General features: G+C 36.0%; 3 protein-coding genes across 8 annotated transcripts; 1 reads left to right on the forward strand and 2 right to left on the reverse strand.

Moving 5' to 3' along the window:
* Nucleotides 1–287: 287 nt before the first annotated feature.
* LOC18606651 (uncharacterized) lies at nt 288–3,651 on the forward strand. Of its 2 annotated transcripts, XM_007040375.3 has the most exons (4): nt 288–601; nt 728–825; nt 943–3,082; nt 3,212–3,651. In XM_007040375.3, exons 3-4 carry the CDS (start codon nt 1,063–1,065, stop codon nt 3,355–3,357), a joined length of 2,166 nt encoding a protein of 721 aa, XP_007040437.3. In that variant the 5' UTR covers nt 288–601; nt 728–825; nt 943–1,062; the 3' UTR covers nt 3,358–3,651. The 2 variants fall into 2 exon arrangements, with proteins under 2 accessions (XP_007040437.3, XP_017973315.2); XM_018117826.2 differs by lacking the exon at nt 288–601 and having other exon boundaries at nt 708–825.
* Nucleotides 3,652–3,853: 202 nt separating this feature from the next.
* Nucleotides 3,854–11,663, reverse strand: SPA2 (SPA1-related 2). Of its 4 annotated transcripts, none has more exons than XM_088804475.1 (8): nt 11,402–11,663; nt 9,159–10,706; nt 8,494–8,651; nt 6,877–7,699; nt 5,819–5,965; nt 5,003–5,320; nt 4,835–4,894; nt 3,854–4,693 (listed from the first exon to the last, which is right to left on the reverse strand). In XM_088804475.1, the coding sequence occupies exons 2-8, from the start codon at nt 10,662–10,664 to the stop codon at nt 4,502–4,504; spliced, it is 3,204 nt and encodes a 1,067-aa protein (XP_088660601.1). In that variant the 5' UTR covers nt 10,665–10,706; nt 11,402–11,663; the 3' UTR covers nt 3,854–4,501. The 4 variants fall into 4 exon arrangements, with proteins under 4 accessions (XP_088660601.1, XP_088660599.1, XP_088660600.1 ...); XM_088804473.1 differs by having other exon boundaries at nt 9,159–10,808; XM_088804474.1 differs by having other exon boundaries at nt 11,397–11,663.
* A 2,738-nt stretch (nt 11,664–14,401) lies between these two features.
* On the reverse strand, nt 14,402–17,824 carry LOC18606655 (uncharacterized). 2 transcript variants are annotated; one of them, XR_016025043.1, is made up of 3 exons: nt 16,848–17,824; nt 15,661–16,338; nt 14,402–15,187 (listed from the first exon to the last, which is right to left on the reverse strand). XR_016025043.1 is itself a non-coding variant. In XM_088804178.1 (2 exons), exons 1-2 carry the CDS (start codon nt 17,548–17,550, stop codon nt 15,761–15,763), a joined length of 1,281 nt encoding a protein of 426 aa, XP_088660304.1. In that variant the 5' UTR covers nt 17,551–17,824; the 3' UTR covers nt 15,258–15,760. The 2 variants fall into 2 exon arrangements, 1 of the variants encoding a protein (XP_088660304.1); XM_088804178.1 differs by lacking the exon at nt 14,402–15,187 and having other exon boundaries at nt 15,258–16,338.
* Nucleotides 17,825–19,078: the final 1,254 nt, after the last annotated feature.

A 19,078-nucleotide genomic window follows, 5' to 3' on the forward strand; every position in this document is an offset into this window, starting at 1 on the left:
ATTTATTTATTTTGAAGGTAGAACCAATCCTTAGTGAGTTGGTTGGTAGGCTTTTATATATTTCAAAATGAAGTTGGGAGAAGACCGCCTTCGTTGGAAATCCTTGTAAAATACGACGTCGTGTCTCGTTTCAATTCTCCGGGAAACCAAACAGGGAGACCCGTTTTTTTGAAAGAAATACTAAACTTTGAAAATTTAAATTAAAAAGAAAAGGAAAAGGAAAAGGAAAGCATAAAAGACGGAAATCGCGGGAACACGTTTATATAAAGTCTCCAAAGAAGTCGGGGACGTGTTCAAAGTTTTCAGAGTTAAAAAAAAAAAAAAAAACCTTAAACCTGTTTCAGTTATTCTAAAAAAGCTTTAAGCTGACTCTGTTCTGTTCTGTTCTGTTCTTCAGTTATTGTTTTCTTTTTTATCGTTACAAAAAGGTTTGGGAGGAGATTTCCGTTTCTTGCTTTGATCGTTTCCGTTTTTCACCTGAAATTTTGCTTTCTAGAATTCCCCAAGAATTCAAAGCTTAGGGGACAGGAAAAGAAAGAAAGGAATAGGTCTATCAGGGGTTGTCAGGTGCTCCCTCATGGCTGTTCTGATTCTTGAATTGGTCAGTTTTCTTTTTTGTCTATTTGTTGGCACATCATTTTCATTCTTATTTTTTGGTTCTTTCTCTCTTCTTTCTTTGTTTCTGTTCTCTTCTATATGGAATAAAGATGGAAGCTTCCTTGATCAGATCAAACTTTTGGGATTCTAGCGAGTCAAAAGGGAATCAGTGTGTTCTTGGCTGCTCGAATTGGATTGGCGTAGGACGGGGAGACTTATCACTGAGAGGTCTGTATCAGGATGAACATTTCTTTTCCGTTTCATATCTTTCAACCAATATATATATATTTGATTCAAGATCTTACAACCGTCTAAACATTTTGTTTATAAAAATGATATGTGCAGGTCTGGAGGTTTGGGGCTGTTAAATCTGGTGTCTTGACTCCAGGATTTGACAGCACCCTCGTGATTTTTTTAGGTTATATCGATATTGCGTGTTTGAAATCTCTAAACTCCAGACCCTGAATGGAGCAATTCAGGCAGATTGGTGAGGTTTTGGGAAGTTTGAGAGCTCTCATGGTTTTACAAGATGAGGTCCAAATCAATAGACGCCAGTGCTGTTTGTTGTTTGATATCTTCTGTTTGGCTTTCAATACGATAGCCGAGGAGATCAGGCTGAACCTGAAACTAGAAGAAAAGAACACGAAATGGCATGCCCTTGACCATCCCTTGAGAGAGCTTCACAAGATCTTTAAAGAAGGAGAACTCTATGTTAAACAATGTATGGACAAGAAAGACTGGCGGGTGAAGGCAATCTACCTCCACCAGAACAAGGATTGCGTTGATAATCACATTCACAATTTGCTTTGCCACTTCCCGGTTGTCATTGAGGCCATCGAGACTGCAGGAGAGATAGCAGGGCTTGACCAGGATGAGATGCAAAGGAGGAGAGTTGCACTTGCAAGGAAGTACGACAAGGAATGGAATGACCCAAAACTCTTTCAGTTTAGATTCGGAAAGCAGTATTTGGTCCCTCGAGATATTTGTAGCCGGTTTGAGAGTGCTTGGAGAGAAGACAGGTGGAATCTTGTTGAAGCTCTCAAGGACAAGAAAAATTTGGATACTGCAACCAAAAACGAGCAGCGGCTTGCTGGCTCGTTGATTAAGAAAATTATTGGATCAGAGGCTTATAAGGGTAAACTTTTCCCGAGTTCAATTTTGTATGGAGGCGATTACCTAGTTAGGCGACGATTAGGGGCACAGTATAAGGAAATCCAATGGTTGGGAGATAGCTTTGTATTGAGACACTTCTTTGGGGAGGTTGAGCCTTCATGTTCTGAAATCTCTACCCTACTTTCACTTTCTCATCCTAACATATTGCAATACCTTTGCGGGTTTTATGATGAGGAAAAGAAGGAGGTCATGCTTGTTCTAGAGTTGATGAACAAGGATCTCAGTTGTTACATGAAGGAGAATTGTGGCTCGAGAAGGAGAATCTTGTTCTCTTTTCCTGTTGTGGTTGATCTTATGCTTCAGATTGCAAGAGGAATGGAATATCTCCACTCACAGAAGATCCGTCATGGAGAGCTAAACCCTTCTAATATCTTTCTGAAAGCTAGGAACAACACAGAAGGTTTTTTCCATTTAAAAATCTCGGGCTATGGTTTATCCCCTGTCAAAACTCGTTCTTCTCCGAACTCATCACCAAAGCCAATTGAGCCAAACCCTTTTATTTGGTACGCTCCGGAAGTTTTGCTAGAGCAAGAACAGCCAGGAAATATTACCATTTCCAAGTACACAGAGAAAGCAGATGTCTACAGCTTTGGGATGCTTTGCTTTCAGCTCTTGACGGGGAAAGTTCCTTTCGAAGATGGACATCTCCAAGGAGAGAAGATGAGTAGAAATATTAGAGCAGGGGAGAGGCCTCTCTTTCCATACACAGCACCTAAATACCTCGTCAACTTAACCAAAAGATGCTGGCATACTGATCCAAATCAGCGTCCAAGTTTCTCATCCATTTCTAGGATCTTGCGCTACATCAAGAAGTACCTTGTGATGAATCCTGACCGTGATCAGCCTGAAATGCAATCCCCAGTTGCAGATTACTGTGAGATAGAGGCATGGTTCCTGAAAAAGTTCACCGCAAATGGGACTTTCAGTCCATTATCAGTAGCACAAATCCCATTTCAAATGTTTGCTTATAGGCTTGCTGAGAAAGATAAATCTATTTTGAACACCCAGGATAAGAATGGGGAGTTAGCCAGCGAAGCAGCCTCAATTTGCAGAGATGAGAATAATTCTACAGTGGAGGATCCCTTGATAGCAGCAAGTGAAACAAAGTCTGTTTCTTCTGATGTAAAATCGGTTTGTTCAGATATCAAGTCAGTCTATTCAGATATCAGGTCAGTCTGTTCTGAAATTCCAGAAAGGAGATCAATCAATTTCGATACACCACAAAAGAGATCGATTTCCACCAAGATTCCAGAGAAGAAAAAAATGTTACTGATGAAGAAAAACACTAACGTGAAGGCGAAAAACTTTACAGGTCAGTTAACCTCCTGGCTCATTTGTCATATAAATTATTAACAATGTATAGAACTGCTATGAAGGCTTTTTATATTCAGGAATCAGGAGTAGGGATCCTGAATTAAAACATTTATTCAATGGATTACAGGGACACCAAATGCACAATCTCCTCGACCACCAACTCTGAATCGTGGTCACAGTGTAAGGATAAACCGAGAAAGTCGCTCACCATTAATAACGAGTTCCGTGAGCAGAGGCCGGCAAAGAGCAGCAGCAGGTCATACCTCGGATTAGCACCCATTAATCACCAGAATGAACGGGGTTGCTGTTGTTCCATAGAACATCTTGCCCAAGGTGTGAATTTTCCATGATACAGATAGAGGCTGCCTTGTGTTTTTTATCCATCGCAATCATTGCAGTTTTGATATAGAAGGTAGGAACAGTGTAGTTGATCTTTTGCTGCACATTTCTGGTTCTTGTGTAATAGCATTCTAGCATGTAAGTTACCCCAAACTATAGCTGTAATTTGTCATCAATATCCCACTCTTTACTTGTTCTATCAAAAGAAGTTCTTTCCTTTCTCTTTTAGCTTCTGTTTTGCTGTGGTGTTTGTTTTTCTTATTCCTATTTCATTTTGAGACAATATAGTGAACTATTCTTCAAAACAGTTGGCTGATTTCTGCTAGAAACATTGCAAATCGGTCGTAAATATTCCATGGAAAATTAGCCCATTCACATTGTTGATCTAACTTTGAAAAAGCTGGCAACTAAATAAGGGAAGAGTCATAGCTTTGATCGTAGAGCCAAAACTATCATATACATCAAAATTTGTAGATTTACAGAGGTAACCTTGGTTATCGTAGAATGCTTAGTTACAACCCAATAAAGAATTCCCTAAAATTTGAGTAAATTATCAATTATACCTCTAAAGCTATAATATGAACAAACAACCTGGCTTAGGCTAGTCCTCGATTGAAAAGGTTAAACGGACCGCACATTTGTTTCAAGGAGCAAAAACAGACGCAAGACACATCCTAATCACCATAAACTCTTGCTCCAAGAACCGAGATGGAAAGCCTCTTATACAAAAGTTATCTTTTATCTCAAATTTGCTTCCCCATATTTACAATTTCATTCTCTCTATCTCAGAACCCTGGAGGCGTCATGATATTCAGGAGTCTTATCCCTGTAAGAAATATCACTGCAATCTAGTTCTGGCTAATCTGGAACCAGAACTCCACTTTGGCTGACTTTATAGTATATTCTACGCATCAAAGCTGCATAATTTGCCACTGAGAGACTCGAGTCCTCCCACGTATGACATATTTGCCTGGACTTCACTGCTTAAGAATAATAAGCCTCCAAAAGAAACCTCAGAAACTCTCAGGTTGTAAAAATGATGCCAGCAATTGATAATTCTCAGCAATTATCCTTCTCCTTAGACCATCTGCAACACTTTAATACATCCACTAGAATTTGCAGCGACAACCATGTCTGATTTCCCTCTCCAGCAGACACTTGATACAAACAGCCCGTTGTCATCATCAGTCTCTTTCCCAGAAATAGGATCAATCGACCCAAATTTATGTGAAGTGATTGGCATAGGCAGAGATCTATAGTAAGCACAAACCTAGGACACAACATTTCAATAAGTTAATGTGTCTGATATTGCAGCCAAAAGAAACAGATAATGCATTTGGCCACTGAGTGACTTTAGATCCCCCTTTCCCCCGCTAAAGAAAAAGGAAGAAAACCAAGCTTAAGTTAATACCTCATTTGTTTCTGAACCACAAGCTATATAACCATCAGCAGCGGATAAACCCACAAAGTTCTGGAGAAGCAGGTGAAAAGTCAAACCAAACACAAACGAAGACAAAAGTCTTGTCAGAGTTGAGATATAATAAGAACAAAAAACTATTTGCCAGAGGCAAAAGCCAACCTTCTCATTAGTATGTCCACGAAACGTTAAGCTGCAAGCATTAAGGGACAGGCCAGCACTACTGGTTTTATTGAGGTCCCAAAGTTTTAATGTGTTGTCAGTGGAAGCAGTAACTACAGTTTCTGAGTCCAGGAATTTCACATAGCTCACAGCTTTATCATGGCCACCAAGAACACACCATGGTGCTCTGGTATTCCGAAGATCATAACAATATGTTTTGTAATCCGCAGATCCAAATGCCAGTAAATGAGTGGAGTGGGCAGAAAACTGAACGCAGCAGACATTTGCAATATTCCTGATGGTTCCTAAGCAGCTTTTCTACAGCCAGAAAGGAAGGGAAAACAGGTTACTTAATAAGCTTATGCAAATTAGACTAGTTCTCTCAGACACCTTGAGTGATAGAAGATCGTCCTTATGTTTATGCTAAAACAGTTACCATTCGTTTCCCAAGTGTACAACATGCATAAACACACACAAGGACAGTTTCCTGTGATCTGATAGCTCCTCTCAGACTTGAACTTTACACTGATCAAATTCTATGGCATTTGTACACAAACAATAATGATCCAGGACAATACCTTTCTATTAATTCTGTGTCTAATAGGATGAGGATAATAAATAAGGTATATTCTTGATCAATAAGATCACCGGATTGTAGACATTCTAGTACAAGTTTTTTCTTTGATAAGTGGAATATAACAGTCAACCTGTCTGTTTGTTTCCTCTACCAAATTTGGTTCATTTACAGGAAAAAATGTTCATGAAGTGCCTACATCTTGAGCTATGAGATCCATAAGAGACCAGAGGAGAACATACCTCACTAATGCTCCATAGTTTCACAGAACAATCATCACTGCCACTAGCTAATTTTGTTGGATACACCCGAGAAAAGTCCACAGACCAAGCTCTCTTTTCATGCTCAATAAAATGAGAGACAGCTTGACCAGTGCTTGCATCCCATAACTGGATCCCATCCAAGCAAATAGTATCAATGAGCAATGCAGGAAATTTAACAACCATAAAAAGTAATTTTAACAACATAAAGCTTATGACATATATGGAAATGACTGAGCTGTATTCAAAGTACATTAAAAAGAATTAAAGGTATTCCAGGATCCAGGAGCTAGGCATTTGAATTATATTGTTCCATAACAGCACCAATATACCATAAGCTATCACCAAAACGTTATTCCAACATATAAGACTTGTAGATCAAATTATGAATCCACTAGCAGTATCCAAGTATAGCATGGGCTTGAACAAGGGAACCTCCATAACCATTATAGACACAAAAGTTTTTGAACATGGTTATAGATGGTATACCCATTCTCTGTAACACCTATGATTCAAAATTATGTCTAATGAAGCTTGAGATTTAATTATTATTAAAAAATAAATAAGTAAACAAGCTATTAAGCTTTTCTATAAAGTACTGTAATTAGAAAGAGTATTAAGCCACTTCCTGAGCTTCTAAATCCAAAATAGAGACGCTAGAATTCTTGTTTTTGTCCAACCATATTCTATTCAGGAAGATACCAATAGCCACCTATGGCTATGATCAGAATAAGAGAAAGTGACTTGTTTCAAAATTGCTAAGAAGAAACAAAAAAAAAAGATCCAAATTGCTAGAGGTTCTACCAACTATCAACCGAAAGAGATTCAATGGAACTGTCATAAGAACTAATGACAAGGATGAAGTTTTGAGGTAAGAACAGGTAAGAGACAAGCAGCTCCTGTTGAGTTGGAATCTAGTACCAAAAGCCCTGCAATTATGCCAGAGATATGACAAAGTTGCGAATGGATTCAGCTTATCAAAATTCTTAGAAAAAGGTTCCTTAAACAATAAAATCCCCCTATTTGCAAGATATACAAACCTTGACCAGACCGTCATAGTCAGTTGAAGCCAGATAGTTCTTGATATAGTTGTTCCAGCAAACACAGCTAAGCTTTGATTTGTTTGACATCTCAATGACTGGATAATGAATATCAACAGAGTCATTAAAGAGTGCATTAAACTCAAATATCTTAATTTTCTTAGAGACCCCAGCAGCGGCAAAATAATCCTCATCACGGTCAAAACTCAAAGAACAGATTACATTTGCAGAGTTGTTGAACTCCCCACTTCTCAGTATCCCACAGACTTCAAACTTGCTATATCGAGCATACTTGCACAAACCATCAAAGAAGGCCCCAAGACTATCAGTAGGATTTGGTATTTCTTCATTGTTTTGAGCCAAATGCCAGTTCTCACGATTTTCAAGTAAATCCTTATCTGGCCGTGTCATTGAATCAGTCTCACGAAACTGGACTCTTGATCTCATAGAGAAATAAGCAGTTTCGAGGTGATTGATATTTCTCATTAACCTCATTTCACTGGCACTGGAAAGCTGGTATAAACCAGAATGCACCTCTGAAATTGGAGGTTCTTTGCCAAGGTGCCTACATTCTCTCACATTACAGGAAGAATAAGTTAAAGGTTTTCTGGAACAGCGCCTTCTCTCAACCTCTTCAATGTCTGCTTCTAGGCATGAAATATCCTCCATTAATTTTGAGGCATGCTTCTGCTGTTGCTCTTTTAATAAACTAAGGAAATGCAGTAATAGCTCTGATTCGGTATCATCTTGGATAATGGATGATGATAATTCTTCTGCAATTACTTCCTGGAATCCATTAATTACTTCAGATTGTAGGATATCCCTGATATAGATAAACAATCATAAACTTAGAAACTACATTGAATTATAAATGGACAGCAGGTTCTGAACATATACATATCCATAAACAAGGGTAGCATGTTTGTACTAACATAAGTGTTAATGCTCAAAACTTAGCCATCAGTTAAAAGAGCAAGGAAAGAAGCAAAGATACCTGCCAGTTAAAATTCATAAATTCATCAAAAGAAGGCAGAAAATGATTTATCATCAACATATTCTTACCTTGATGTAAGAAGGTTGACAATAAACACCAAGCTAAAATAGCATGCAGAATCCATAACATTATCTAAAATAGGCAACTGGTAACAAAATGGAAAAAGAGCTCACCTTCAAGGAGAAAGAATTCCTACAAGCTATAAAGGTTCTAACTTCTAAATACATTTCTAGGGACTACTAGTATGTTTGCCATGCAAGTGGACCAACAATGCCCTGCAAATTTCTCAAATGGGCCTTACATGGTGCATTTTAACTGCTTCAACAGTTTGATTTTTATAGTTTATTTGTTAATTTTTCATCTTTTTCCTTTCCACCAACTATAGATGGAATATGATTCTCTGATTAGTTCATAATCTGACCTACTGACGCTCCTTGCTTTATATCCCACGATATCTTATAGATATTTCACTACAAGATATAATTATCATGATCTAACCACTAATGCATTTAAAATTCTAGTCCACACATTAGCATTTGTCACTTTTTCAAATTCTCTTTATCCAACAATAATTATAAGATTCTAGAACTTGACATTTAGCATTGATGAACAATTTGTACAACCTGGTTGTTGGGCGTAAAGAAGGTTCTGGATGAAGTAGCCGAAGACAAAATCCAGCTTCCTTGAGATTTTCTGACAGAAAAGTTGGAGGAAAAATCCTATGACGTAGATCTAACATTGCTGCAGCATGTGCTCTCTCAGATTCAAAATGACCAAGTAACTGAAAGAAACGATCAAATTGCTTCTCAGAATAAACACCATTTATTCACTCCCTTCCATGCAGACCAAAAAATACAAATATATAAGATACAACTGTTTCTTTAGAAGTAAGTGTGATTAAAATTCACACGGAAAGGCTGAACATAATATGGTTCAATGTTGCCCAAGAAGAGGGAAAAACAAGAAAGGATTGGTTTACGTCAAGATGAGTTATTGCTGAATGTAAATCTTTCGATGAAGAAGAAGAAAAAGATGAAATTACAGCTGCTTCTCAAGCACAAGAACATAGTTTAAAAACTTATTTTTAGAACTAGTTGTGCTTAAATTACAAAATGAATTGATACAGATAAGAAACATTAATCAGATGCAGATTTTTAAAACAGAAGAGAGAAACCAGTTTTACATCACATTTTAACCAACATGCCTTGTAAAATAAAAAATATGACATGGAAGCCATCATGAATATTTCATGGCAGAAATGCAGATTCAGCATAATTGGTTCTTGTACCTCAAAAAGCAGCACGCCCAAACTGTAAATATTTGATGAAATTGTGCAAACTCCTTCATTAAGTTCCTCTGGACTTGCATACCACTTCTCTTCCAACTGCTCATTCACAGAGACTGACTGCTGCTGAGCTGAATTAGATGCATAAGGGCTGCCAGAATTGCTAAGTTCTGTATTAAAACAATGCTCACTAGATTCATTGTGAGAAAATTGGGTATTATTTACAGTTTCAATTTTGGGTCCAGCTCTAGAATGAAAGAGAGGCCATCGTGTCGAGTTTTTATTTTCATTGAACCTCTGCTTTTTAGCACAGAGGCCAACTGATGAAATCATCCCCTGCTCCATTGGTCTTCTCCTAATCAGAAAGTTCTCTGAGGGGGGGAAATCTTTATCCAAGACAGTATCTAGTAGTCCTTTTTGGACACCTGAACCAATATATTTAACCTGTTTAGGTTGCAGCAACTTGAAGAAAGATGGGCACAAATCGTGCAAGATAACTCCTTGAGAGTGAGAATAATCAACCAGATCCACAATTTGTTTGAATATATACAAGCACTCCGATTTTTTTGCTTTATGGCACTGTGCTTTCAGCCATTCTCTCAAGTTCATTCCATCACGATCACACTCACCAACCCTTGGCCCCATGATCCCATAGGAAGAAGAAGTCATAACGGCTTTGTTAACCAAGATCAGTGAAGTATTCGAAGCCACAACAGGGCTTCCGGCAGCCTTCAGTGGAGCAGTAGGAGCCACCATAGTTCCCTCAGTAGATTTTGTGTTATTCTGATCTCTAGGCTCAACTCTTGAGGCATCATGAGATGGACCTCTACATATAACTCCTTTCCCTTTCAATGTAGTTTTGACAAAAAATTCAGAAAATCCTGATTTTGATAGAATCTTTGTCTTAATACCTCCATGAGATAGCTGACTGCCCGAAACCTCAATAATATCACCACTCATCAATTGTTCTGTTGCTTCATTCCGCCCATCACTCAAAGGTTTCTGACCCAAAAATTCAGGAAAAGATGCATACCCTACATCCTGTGACATACTTGGCATTGCCTGACTGTTGTCCCGGTTGCCACATGAACCCCCACTTCCTGATCCACCCACCAACTGATAAAAATGCTGCCAATGGTTCTGTCTCATCTGCATTCTTTCTCTATTATTTGATGTACCAACCATGGGTAAGTTAGAACCATTGTAATTTCTCACAGTTAACTCTTCAACCATGTCATTTGCATCATCAATAGTGCGAGGGCTACTACATCCATGTTCTGATACATTTACAGGACCTATACTCCTATTTACTTTCTTACCTTCCAACATATTTCCAAGAACGTGGAATGAGCTCTCAATAGTATTAACCTCATCCGGTATCACCATTTCTCGGGACTCCAACATGTTGCAGTTGTCAGGTTTCATCAAATACTCAACCTCTTTACCCTGGAGGTGAGTCCCCTCAGCCGCATCTATTGGAGCTACTTCGTCAGATAGTCCTCCATCCATACTATAGATGCAAACTTCATTCAGTAATATGTTCCTCTTTTGCTGCATATTGAATTCCTAGTCAGAAACTATTATAACCATGTTCATAAGTGTTATCATCAATCCAACAAATGGGAGGTCAGCACCAAGGCTCCAGCATGGAGGCTGCTTTCATGTGCATTAATTTAAAAAGAAAACAGCAAAAGAATCAATTGCACACTTCAGATGGATTGAAAATGCCCAAATGCACGCAATTCCTCAATTTTCATAAAATGCAGCGTTTGACATCAGTCAGTGGGCAATTCAGAAAACACATATTTAGCAATCACCTTGTCATTTCCTAAAATTGTGAACCAAAATGTCTGAGCATTGCTAAAAACACAAGCAAGAGCATAATTTAAAAACAAAATTCGTGAAATTCTGAAACCTAACAGCAACAGAAACCGCTCATAACTTCCAACAAAACAAAGCTAAAGCTATCACCTCCAAATTTTTTACTAATTAAATTGTCATACCAATTTCCCAATTTCTAATAAACCTAACAACGTTTCGTTTAGTAGCAATATGCAAAAAATGATATAACAATTTGAAAGACTTCATTATTTCCTTATTCTCAACCAACTCTCGAAACCCTTCAGTCAAAACAAATCACCGAAGGATCATTTCATCATTTCTTTTCTTCTCTCTCCTCAAACAGAAACTAAAACGAAATGCAAAAACTCGATAAAAACAAAAAAGAAAAAAGAAGCATACCGCACCAGTTCTTGAAACTGAAAACTCAGAGAACTTGACCCGCCCAAGTGCAGAGCTCCAACTCAATAAAGACGAAATGGGAAAGGGTATAACTGGAAATTGAAAAATAATAATCGTGAAAACCCTAGAGCCTCTGGAGAAGTGAAGGTGAAAAAAGGGTGGATAATATAGTACTTGCCGGACATGGGAAATGAAATATCTTCGATTGGAGAAGCAAAATTCTAAAAGTTAATTTTCCCCTTTTTTTTTCTGATAATTTTCTATGCGGAAAATAGTATTATTGTAAATAAATAAATAAATAAATAAATAATAATAATAATAATAACAATAACAATCCTAGATTTTTTTATTTTGTTTTTGTCAGTTATTTGGTGTGTCAATCCAAATACCTTTGGGCATTGTGTGCCAAAACAGAACAGATCTATTTTCAAGCCTTCGAAATGCGGAAAAATGGCAGCCAGTAAATTTTCTGGGACACTAAATTATTTTATTAATTTTTTTTTGGATAATAAATTATTTTATTAATTGATATTGATCATTCTACTAAAAAGGTGCCGCGTTTCCGGGGTATTTACGGCAACGCCATTGTCATATCTCAGCGGACCGTTCCCTGTTTTTTTTTTTTTCTCTCTCTCTCTATCCGTTGCTGACTCAAATCGCTCCTGTCACGCTCTACTCACTGTGTTAACATTTAACGCCTGATTTTTATGATTTAAAAGCATAGTTAAGTAGGTACCAAACTCGAGTCAACTCACATTAAGACTGATTTGATCTCATCATCCCCACATACATTGATTGTAAAGTTAATTAATAGTATCCTTACTAACTATTATCTCTTTGTCGAAAATGTTTACACGTTTTTCACTTTCATATTTCTGAATATTTTATTGTCTTTATTCAGAAACTTAGTTTTCTTAACGGACACGGACCTTAGGTTTCTAATCTTGTGAGCAGCTACAAGTAATAGAATACATTCTTTCTTTAACAACTATCATGTGACTATGTTGTAGTAGTAGTAGTAGTAGTAGTACTGGTTTCTGAAGAAGAAAGGAGAAACACGTTTGCTGCTGGGGGTGCTGCCATAGAACGAAAAGGTATCCGGTGGAGAATGAACAGTCCGAAAAGGTATCCGGTGGAGAATGAACAGTCCACGTCGGTCCAACGTGGAGTGCTGCAGGGGGCAAAAGAGCAGGCGAACATGGTGGCATCACGTGGCCAGACATGGGACCAGAGTTTCTATCATTTGCTCAACCTCTGGCTTCTACTTAAGCCGCGTCATGCGCCCTGGAGGCCCCGACATATCCCTTCATGCAGCAACTCATCAGTGAAGCCACGTCAAGCTTGCAGGTCCATGGCCATCCCAATCTCAATATCCTAAACATCATAATGCACGCTTCTGAGCTTTAATGCTTGTAATGAAAGAAGGAAAAGGAACTGAAAGAGTAAGGGATAAACCTTCCTTTATCAACCCTTTTTCATAAAAAGAAAGTCCGAATTGATTGAGAAAAAAGACTTGCACTTAAATCATAAATAAATGCAGTCTTTACAAGATAAGTTACAGAAAACATATACAGTGACATCAACACCATTTCTCCTACAGCCACTACTTTAAATGACGTACGCTCCTTCACTGCCATAGCCCATAGGCTAGTTGAATAGGTGCCCCTTTGTCTTTTATCTTTCTTTTCTTCTCTTTCGGAGGTTTCAACTTCCAATGAATGAGTTACACGTTAAATGGCATCTTTCATCCTCGACCCCTCGATGGAAAGGACGGGGACGTGACCTTAACTCAGAATTTCACATGAAAATATTATTCCATCCAAGGCCTCAATCTTATTAATAATTATAAAATTACGTTTGATATATTATTAAAAATATAATTATTAAAAATATAATTATTGAATATATAATTATTAAAAATATAAATTTATAATATTTAATATAATAAAAAAAGTGATGATTATAAAAAATATAATTGTTAAAAAGATTACATTATAGTATTTGGTTTATAAATATTTTAGTAATTATATAATATAAATTGATAAAATTATCTTTATATATAAAAATATATAAATTGAATAAAATTATAATTTTTAATATAAAATTTGATTTTTTAATTTAAGTAATTAAAATAATAAAATAATATATTAAAATAATACAATATTTTTAAATTAATTATTTAAATATTAAAATATGTAAAATTATTAAATATTTAATTTTACTTTAAACTTATAAAAATTAAAAATAAAAAACATTATCTAAAGACAAATTTATCGATAGATTATATTATCTATTAATAGATAAATAGACACTGTCAAAAATTTAAACGTAATCTATAAATAGATATTCAATTTTGAACGTTCTTGATGCTTTATTTTTTTTATAAATGTGGTACCAAACATCTTTTCCGTCCAAATCCTCTCAACTCTTTAGTAAATTTTATCGATTTTAAACTATTTAAATGTTTCTCTCCTAATTTTTAGTATCAAAAGTATAAATTTTTTTCAAAACACTTCCAAATTTTTTAAAAATTTAAATTGAAATTTCATAAAACTCAAAATCTCAATCTTTTTAATTTTCAAATTTGATGATGAAATTTTGATCCAAATGTATTGGTGACTGGTTACCCTTCTTGCGGATAGTGAGAAGAAGAAGAAGAAGGCAAGAAAGAAGAAAGACAAGAAGGCATGAAGGAGAAGAGAAAGGTCGAGAGGTTAAGAGGGTGGAGTGAGATAGACAATTTGGGAAAGAAAAAATATGTAACTTTCCCTTTGCAGAGAGAAAGTTACTTTCCCTAGAGAAGGGAATGCCATTACCTTCTCTCATTGTAATATGATTACAATTATAAGCACATTATATTTCTCTTTTGCCAACCAAATGCTATTAAGTGATTGCAGTCATTTAAATTTCAAGAAATGTCTTTTACTTACACCATACCAAACGCCCCTTAAGATTCAACAAGCTAGACAGCATCTTTCAACTAAAAAGTGCCTCTGCCCCCGGGACCGGCAGACAGTAGGATTGCAAATAAAGCAAAGTCACACTTACAAACTAAAAACGTACAATAGATGTTCAAGCAATCACAATGGTTTACCATGCACAAGCTAAAACAAGATCCATGAAGGAATAAATTTCAATGTTTACATGCTGCTGTATTTATTAGGCATCTCAAAGATTTGCAAGATGCAAGCATCAAGTAAATACTGTCATAGACCATCTTTCCTTTTCTTGGGTATTTAAGATGGGCACTAACCACCCACCTCCCCGTCAATCTCCTAGTCAAGAGCAAAAAATCTAAAGGGGAAAAGTGAAAGGCAAGGCCTATCCTGCTCTTTTCCCCAAAATTGCAGACACCTGCTTAATTCTACACTGAAGATACGGGAAAGAGAACGCATGTAGATATACCAGCAGAATAGCAGATATAAAACAATGTTGCTTGGGTCTTCTAAAACATGTGACTATCTACAGTCAGACCTGAGGAGAAGGTCTCAGACTTGTTAAAAAGAAGGGAGAAATACACAAAATAAAAAGCCCTATCCTCTTCGGCAGTCTGCTGTCGCCATATCAGTAACAACTTCTGGTAAGAACAATATTGGTGCGTACAGTCTACAATTATAACCAAAAGGATCCTTTTTCTAGGGGTCTATCTCAAATAATTGATTGCAGTGCTGAATGGCTAGTTCTTTATTATGATCAAGACCTCTTAATCGTAACTCCAGTAATTCCCTGACATATTTCTTCGGCTTCCCTCTGGATCCCCGTCTATGAGAATCTTGGCCAGAGTAATACCCCTGGAGCCGATGTGCATGAAACGTTATGGTAGCATAATTGTAAGGAAAGCTAACAACAAATCTATACAACTTACAGAAAGCAATTTTCTTTTCAATGCTAAAAGGAAATATACTTGTATCATGTTATAATAGAGCAGAGTGCACAAGTTACAAAGCAACTTTTGGTTTGTCAAACTTATTGTTAGAAAAACTCGACAACTGCCATTCTCCCCTTCCCTCCCATTTCCCGTTTCTCTCCTTCTCTCTCTTCTCCCCTTCCCTCCCATTTCCCGTTTCTCACCTTCTCTCTCTTCTCTAAACAACCCCACTCCACTTCTCTCTTTTCCTTTACAATATTTCTAATGCATGTAACAATATTTTATGAGAACCTATCTTTCAAGTTATTAATTGAAACTATCTCATCTTCAACTTTACAGTCAATGAACAAAAAGATAAAAAGGCAGGGATATGAAGAAAGCTTCTGTAGGTGATACCTGCGCACATCAAAGATAAATCGTCAATTGGCACAATTTGACAAAGGGTTTTTTTGGTTTTTCCCATCTAAAACAGAAAGTAGCCATCCAATTCCTCTGGCTAATTTCCGTTTTCCCTCTGAGCCTCTGGTGCAGGCTGAGAATTGTTAAAGAAAATATGCACACCATCACTGTCATCATCAGAGTCAGAGTCGGAGGAACAGGAACTCTCCTCCATGAAACCAAGCCCATCCAAAGGAAACCCACTCATAAGATTCTGAGACTTCTGCTCAGACTCCATTTGCTGTTCGCATTGTCTTAAAACCATGAAATCCTCCCTTGGTGTGCTAAAACCTTTGTTAACCTCGTTACTATCAGAAGTAATAGTTGTTGTTGAGCAAGGATTAAGAGGACAACCATCAGGCTTGCAAACTGGCTCTTCACATTTTTTCATCTTTACCGATCCAGTCAATGAGTTATCATCATTATCGCCATTTTCATTCTCACCTATAATTATAAATGAAGTTCGTTTTCTTTTGAGAGTTGGACTCCCATTTTCTACACCAATCTGATCGGTATGTGAGTTGTCAGCAGGACATACCAAAGTCGTTCCTTTTTCACTCAGAGTTTCTACTGGTGCACATTCATCATCACTATCAACAATCGGAATAATGCTTTGAGATGGAGTTCTCTCACTCCCTGGCATGCAAGTTTTTACCAAGATATTATCAATAATATTTCACTGGCAGATGTTAGAAGGGACAATATTGAACTTTACAAGTACCAGTAAGACGTAAACACAGCTCATAGACATATATTTAGCATAAGCTCCTAGATTTGGTTCTAAAACACTTGGAAATCTAATGAATTTATCATCTATTCACAACTTAAAGACACCAACTCAAACAAGATAACAAAATAATATTCCCCAATAAAAAGGAGGTTTTTATGCTGGACATACAAGCCTCTGATGACATATCAACATACTGACAACACTATCCAAATACACCAAAAAAGAATTGACCTTGCACATATACAATACTTAAAATGAAATAATAAATAATCTTTTGTGCCCACAGTGTTGATGAACATAAAAGAAACAAAATCCAAGTTCTTAACCTAACTAAAACTCAAAACTATCCAAACAAATTAACGAATCAAAATGCAATATAAATTCAAAATTTGTTCAAGCAGCTTGTAACTTTCACCTGGATTTTGTGAATTCCCATTAGCTTTGACAGGAGAATCACAACTTGGACCAAAAGAGACTTCTTCCACCTTCACATCAAATTTTAACCCCACGTTTTTCGAGTTCCTGTTTTCTTCCCCAGCCCCATTTTCCTTCAAATCTTCTTGATTACTCAAAAACCGTAAATCACTCTCCAAACTCGATACCTTCTTATCCAACTCCTCAAATCTCTTCCTCAATATTTCCATCTCATTTTCAGCCTTCGCTTTCTCACATTCAAGCTCGCAATTCCTGCTCCTTAAATCAATCATTTCCTTGTCTTTCTCTCCGATTCTCTTCATTTCCTCTAACAACTTCTTGCATCTTTCCTCTGCACTCTTCTCTCTCTTCCTTAATACCATGTTCTCTTCCCGTAACTTAGACACCGCATTCCTCATATCCTCGCACTCTTTCTTGCACTTATTGAGTTCGTTTTCGAAACTCATTTTCTCCAATCTCTCTTCTTCGGATTTGTAGAAAAACAAATCCTTTTCCTGTTTCAGTGCCTCGATCTCCCGCTTTGATTTGTCTTCCCTCGCCACTAGGACAGCCTCCACTTTTGCGAAAACCGTGGGACGAAAAGCCGATTTGAGGGAAGAAATCAGTTTGGAGATGCTCCAATTGCTGATATTGTCATTTTCATTTTCTCCCAAATCTGCTGTATTAGCACCCCCATTTGCCATTTTTGTATGTCACAGAGAAAATTAGGAAATGCGTCGTGCTGAAACTGGGATTTGGAAGAACTTCTAGTCCTAGAGACGCTAAAAGGTTAATATATATATAAAATAAAAAAGTGATTAATGAAAATACTGCAGGTGGACGGTGGCTTGGTAGGGCTAAAGGCTCAGATCACGCGTCGGGGTCACAGTTTCGTTCTTTTCCTTTTGGTGATTGGTGCGGCTTGGAGCTTGCCCAGGACCCTGGAGTAGACCTGCCCACCTGCTCAGGTTTAGGTCCTTTTGATATGACTTTTTAAATTCCGATGAGATTTAATATTATTAAGTAATTATTTTTATTTAAGTTTAATTCTAAAATATTTTAAATATTTTAATAAATAAAATTATTTTTTTAAATTAATCGATTTGTGCAAAGCCCATAAACACTTCCACCCTGGAATAAATGACCTATGCACAATTTTTATATGGATAAGATAGATAAATAACTTGATTATTAAGGTAAATACTAAAATAAGAACAAAAATAAAAAACTTTATAATTATCTTAAAGTGTAAAATGAGTGGAAAATTACAATAAATGTACCTACACACATGTTTTAATAATAGAAAAAATTATTCTTATGATCTTATTAGTAAATATTTTTATTTTATAATTTTTTTATCAATTCTCTAATTAAATTTATGTCACTTAATTTGTGACATAGATTCAACTAAGCTGTCTAGGCTTTTATTGTTAACATAAATAAACAATATATCTTCATTGATATTAGTGGTAGTATTTCCTTTAAGTTCGAAACTTTAACTTGTTTTAAATCTTAGAGCTTAAACTTTAACCCATAAACAACACATTTACTACTATAATTTCATAAAGCATGATTAATCATGTAAATAACAACTTAGTAGTGCATTGGTGAGAGGATTATTCTGTTTTACTATCATTAATTAATATTCATGTAATAAAAATTACTGAGTTACTGTTTAAAACATTGCAATTAAGTTATTGTTGTTGGCTTTTTGTGTTATGTTGTAGGTGTTGTATTTGTTTTAAATTTAAAATTATAAATTATTTCATCAAATGTATGATTTTTTTAATTTATTTTAATTATAATTTTTTAGAAAACATTTACTATGAAAGAAGTAAAAAAATTGTAAAATTTATAAATTTTTGTTAAAAATGTACGTTATAGATACAAAGATAATCTTTACTTCTATATTCTTTTTTGTTTTTTATTATAATAGCATTAATTATTTTAAATTTATGTTTATCATTATATTTTATTATTATTATTATAAGTTATGGTATATCATTTTCCTTTTCTTTTTCCATTTGTTCCTATAATTTCTCTAATTCTTTTGTGCATTCTTCTTTTTACCATTGTCTAACTTAAATCGGTAATCTTTAATTTGATGATTTAAATTAAATTAATCCCATGATAAAAATAGTTTTTGGTCATGATAAGAGATAAACCTCAAGTCTCAAGTAAAAAAAAAAGCCTTTTAATTAGGTCGGGCCAATCTCCTAAGAATTAGAGTTG

This window comes from Theobroma cacao, chromosome 3, assembly GCF_053813885.1.
Source record: "Theobroma cacao isolate CCN51 chromosome 3, ASM5381388v1, whole genome shotgun sequence".
Taxonomy (NCBI): domain Eukaryota; kingdom Viridiplantae; phylum Streptophyta; class Magnoliopsida; order Malvales; family Malvaceae; genus Theobroma; species Theobroma cacao.

What these genes read in the sequence shown, in the direction of transcription:
- LOC18606651 (XM_007040375.3), top strand. Translation starts at nt 1,063, where the DNA reads ATGGAGCAATTCAGGCAGATTGGTGAGGTTTTGGGAAGTTTGAGAGCT. An exon ending in GAAGGCGAAAAACTTTACAG is followed by an intron (nt 3,083 to 3,211) that starts GTCAGTTAACCT and finishes AATGGATTACAG; the next exon opens with GGACACCAAATGCACAATCT.
- SPA2 (XM_088804473.1), bottom strand. Translation starts at nt 10,712, where the DNA reads ATGCAGCAAAAGAGGAACATATTACTGAATGAAGTTTGCATCTATAGT. An exon ending in TGGGCGTGCTGCTTTTTGAG is followed by an intron (nt 8,652 to 9,158) that starts GTACAAGAACCA and finishes CGTTTCTTTCAG; the next exon opens with TTACTTGGTCATTTTGAATC. An exon ending in TCTTTACGCCCAACAACCAG is followed by an intron (nt 7,700 to 8,493) that starts GTTGTACAAATT and finishes TATCTATATCAG; the next exon opens with GGATATCCTACAATCTGAAG.
- LOC18606655 (XM_088804178.1), bottom strand. Translation starts at nt 17,550, where the DNA reads ATGGCAAATGGGGGTGCTAATACAGCAGATTTGGGAGAAAATGAAAAT. An exon ending in TGGGAATTCACAAAATCCAG is followed by an intron (nt 16,339 to 16,847) that starts GTGAAAGTTACA and finishes CTTGCATGCCAG; the next exon opens with GGAGTGAGAGAACTCCATCT.